Source organism: Mizuhopecten yessoensis, unplaced genomic scaffold (genome assembly GCF_002113885.1).
Source record: "Mizuhopecten yessoensis strain PY_sf001 unplaced genomic scaffold, ASM211388v2 scaffold3823, whole genome shotgun sequence".
NCBI lineage: Eukaryota > Metazoa > Mollusca > Bivalvia > Pectinida > Pectinidae > Mizuhopecten > Mizuhopecten yessoensis.
The window spans coordinates 8,940-12,010 of record NW_018405237.1 but is presented as its reverse complement, the minus strand read 5'-3'; the positions used below and the strand labels follow the sequence as shown (position 1 = coordinate 12,010).

Genomic DNA, 3,071 nt, shown 5'->3' with positions numbered 1-3,071 from the left:
CAGGCTTACAATCTTCACACTTAACGTCAGGCTTACAATCCTCACACTGAACGTCAGGCTTACAACCTTCACACTTAACGCCAGGTTTACATTCTTCACTCTCAACGTCAGGCTTACATTCTTCACTTTCAACGTCAGGCTTACATTCTTCACACTCAACGTCAGCCTTACATTCTTCACACTCAACGTCAAGATTACAATTTTCACACTTAACGTTAGGCTTACAATCTACACACTCAACGTCAGGCTTACAATCTTCACACTGACCGTCAGGCTTACAATCTTCACACTGAACGTCAGGCTTACAATTTTCACAATTAACGTCAGGCTTACATTCTTCACTCTCAACGTCAGGCTTCCAATCTTCACACTGAACGTCACGCTTACAATCTTCACACTTCACGTTAGGCTTACAAACTTCACTTCTCAACGTCAGGCTTCCAATCTTCACACTCAACGTCAGGCTTACTATCTTCACATCTTAATGTCAGGCTTACACTCTTCATTTCTCTACGTCAGGCTTACCATCTTCACACTCAACGTCAGGCTTACAATCTTCAGACTCAACGTCAACGTCAGGCTTCCAATCTTCACACTCAACGTCAGGCTTACACTGTTCACTTCTCAATGTCAGGCTTACACTGTTCACTTCTCAACGTCAGGCTTACATTCTTCACACTCAACGTCAGGCTTACCATCTTCACACTCAACGTAAGGCTTACAATCTTCACACTCAGCGTCAGGCTTACATTTTTCACTTCTCAACGTCAGGCTTACACTGTTCACTTCTCAACGTCAGGCTTACAATCTTCACACTCAACGTCAGGCTTACACTGTTCACTTCTCAAAGTCAGGCTTACACTGTTCACTTCTCAATGTCAGGCTTACACTGTTCACTTCTACGTCAGGCTTACATTCTTCACACTCAACGTCAGGCTTACAATCTTCACACTCAACGTCAGGCTTACAATCTTCAATTCTCAACCTCAGGCTTACAATCTTCAGACTCAACGTCAGGCTTACACTGTTCAATTCTCAACGTCAGGCTTACAATCTTCACACTCAACGTCAGGCTTCCAATCTTCACACTCAACCTCAAGCTTACAATGTTCACTTTCCAGCGTCAGGCTTACAATCTTCACACTCAACGCCAGGCTTCCACTGTTCAATTCTCAACGTCAGGCTTACCATCTTCACACCCAACGTCAGACTTACAATCTGCACACTCAACGTCAGGCATACAATGTTCGCTTCTAACCGTCAGGCTTACAATCTCACTTTTAAACGTCAGGCTGACAATCTTTACACTCAACGTCAGGCTTTCAATGTTCACTTCTCAACGTCATGCTTCCAATCTTCACACTCAACTTCAAGCTTACAATCAATCTTCACATCTCAACGTCAGGCTTACAATCTTCACACTCAACGTTAGGCTTACACTGTTCACTTCGCAACGTCAGGCTTACACTCTTCACTTCTCAACGTCAGGCTTACACTGTTCAATTCTCAACGTCAGGCTTCCAATCTTCACACTCAACTTCAAGCTTACAATGTTCACTTTCCAACGTCAGGCTTACAATCTTAACACTCAACGTCAGGCTTACAATCTTCACTTTTCAACATCAGGCTTACAAGGATCACTTCCCAACGTCAGGCTTACAAACTTCACTTCTCAACGTCAGGCTTCCAATCTTCACACTCAACATCAGACTTACAATCTTCACACTTAACGTCAGGCTTACACTCTTCACACTCAACGTCAGGCTTCCAATCTTCACACTCAACATCAGACTTACAATCTTCACACTTAACGTCAGGCTTACACTCTTCCCACTCAACGTCAGGCTTCCAATCTTCACACTCAACTTCAAGCTTACAATGTTCCCTTTCCAACGTCAGGCTTACAATCTTAACACTCAACGTCAGGCTTCCAATCTTCACTTTTCAACATCAGGCTTACAAGGATCACTTCTCAATGTCAGGCTTACAAACTTCACTTCTCAACGTCAGGCTTCCAATATTCACACTCAACATCAGACTTACAATCTTCACACTTAACGTCAGGCTTACAATCTTCACACTGACCGTCAGGCTTACAATCTTCACACTTAACGCCAGGTTTACATTCTTCACTCTCAACGTCAGGCTTACATTCTTCACTTTCAACGTCAGGCTTTCATTCTTCACACTCAACGTCAGCCTTACATTCTTCACACTCAACGTCAAGCTTCACACTCAACGTCAGGCTTACAATCTTCACACTGACCGTCAGGCTTACAATCTTCACAGTTAACACCAGGTTGACATTCTTCACTCTCAACGTCAGGCTTACAATATTCACTTTCAACGTCAGGCTTTCATTCTTCCCACTCAACGTCAGCCTTACATTCTTCACACTCAACGTCAAGCTTCACACTCAACGTCAGGCTTACAATCTGCACACTGAACGTCAGGCTTACAATTTTCACAATTAACGTCAGGCTTACTATCTTCACATCTTAATGTCAGGCTTACACTTTTCATTTCTCTACGGNTCTTCACACTCAACGTCAGGCTTACAATCTTCACACTCAACGTCAGGCTTACACTGTTCACTTCTCAATATCAGGCTTACACTGTTCAATTCTCAACGTCAGGCTTACAATCTTCACTTTTCAACGTCAGGCTTACAATCTTCACACTCAACGTCAAATTTACATTCTTAACACTCAACGTCAGGCATACAATGTTCACTGCTCAACGTCCGGCTTACAATCTTCTCTTTTAACGTCAGGCTTACAATCTTCAGACTCAACGTCAGGCTTACAATGTTCCCTTCTCAACGTCAGGCTTACAATCTTCACACTTAATCTTCACACTCAACGTCAGGCTTACACTGTTCACTTCTCAATATCAGGCTTACACTGTTCAATTCTCAACGTCAGGCTTACAACCTTCACTTTTCAACGTCAGGCTTACAATCTTCTTCACACTCAACGTCAGGCTTACAATCATCACTTTTAAACGTCAGACTTACAATCTTCACACTCAACGTCAGGCGTACAATCTTCACTTTTCAACGTCGGGCTTAG

At 43.1% G+C, this 3,071-nt stretch overlaps 1 protein-coding gene across 1 annotated transcript in view; it reads right to left on the bottom strand.

Moving 5' to 3' along the window:
* Nucleotides 1-36: 36 nt before the first annotated feature.
* LOC110448102 overlaps nt 37-3,071 on the bottom strand; it is a gene marked incomplete at its 3' end in the record, with an annotated part of 6,380 nt that continues 3,345 nt past the window's right edge. The window contains exons 2-4 of the mRNA XM_021494163.1: nt 1,743-1,940; nt 526-648; nt 37-228 (exon numbers count right to left, since the gene is read on the bottom strand). Of these exons, the coding sequence (XP_021349838.1) occupies nt 37-228; nt 526-648; nt 1,743-1,940 (513 nt within the window). The remainder of the gene's footprint in view (nt 229-525; nt 649-1,742; nt 1,941-3,071) is intronic.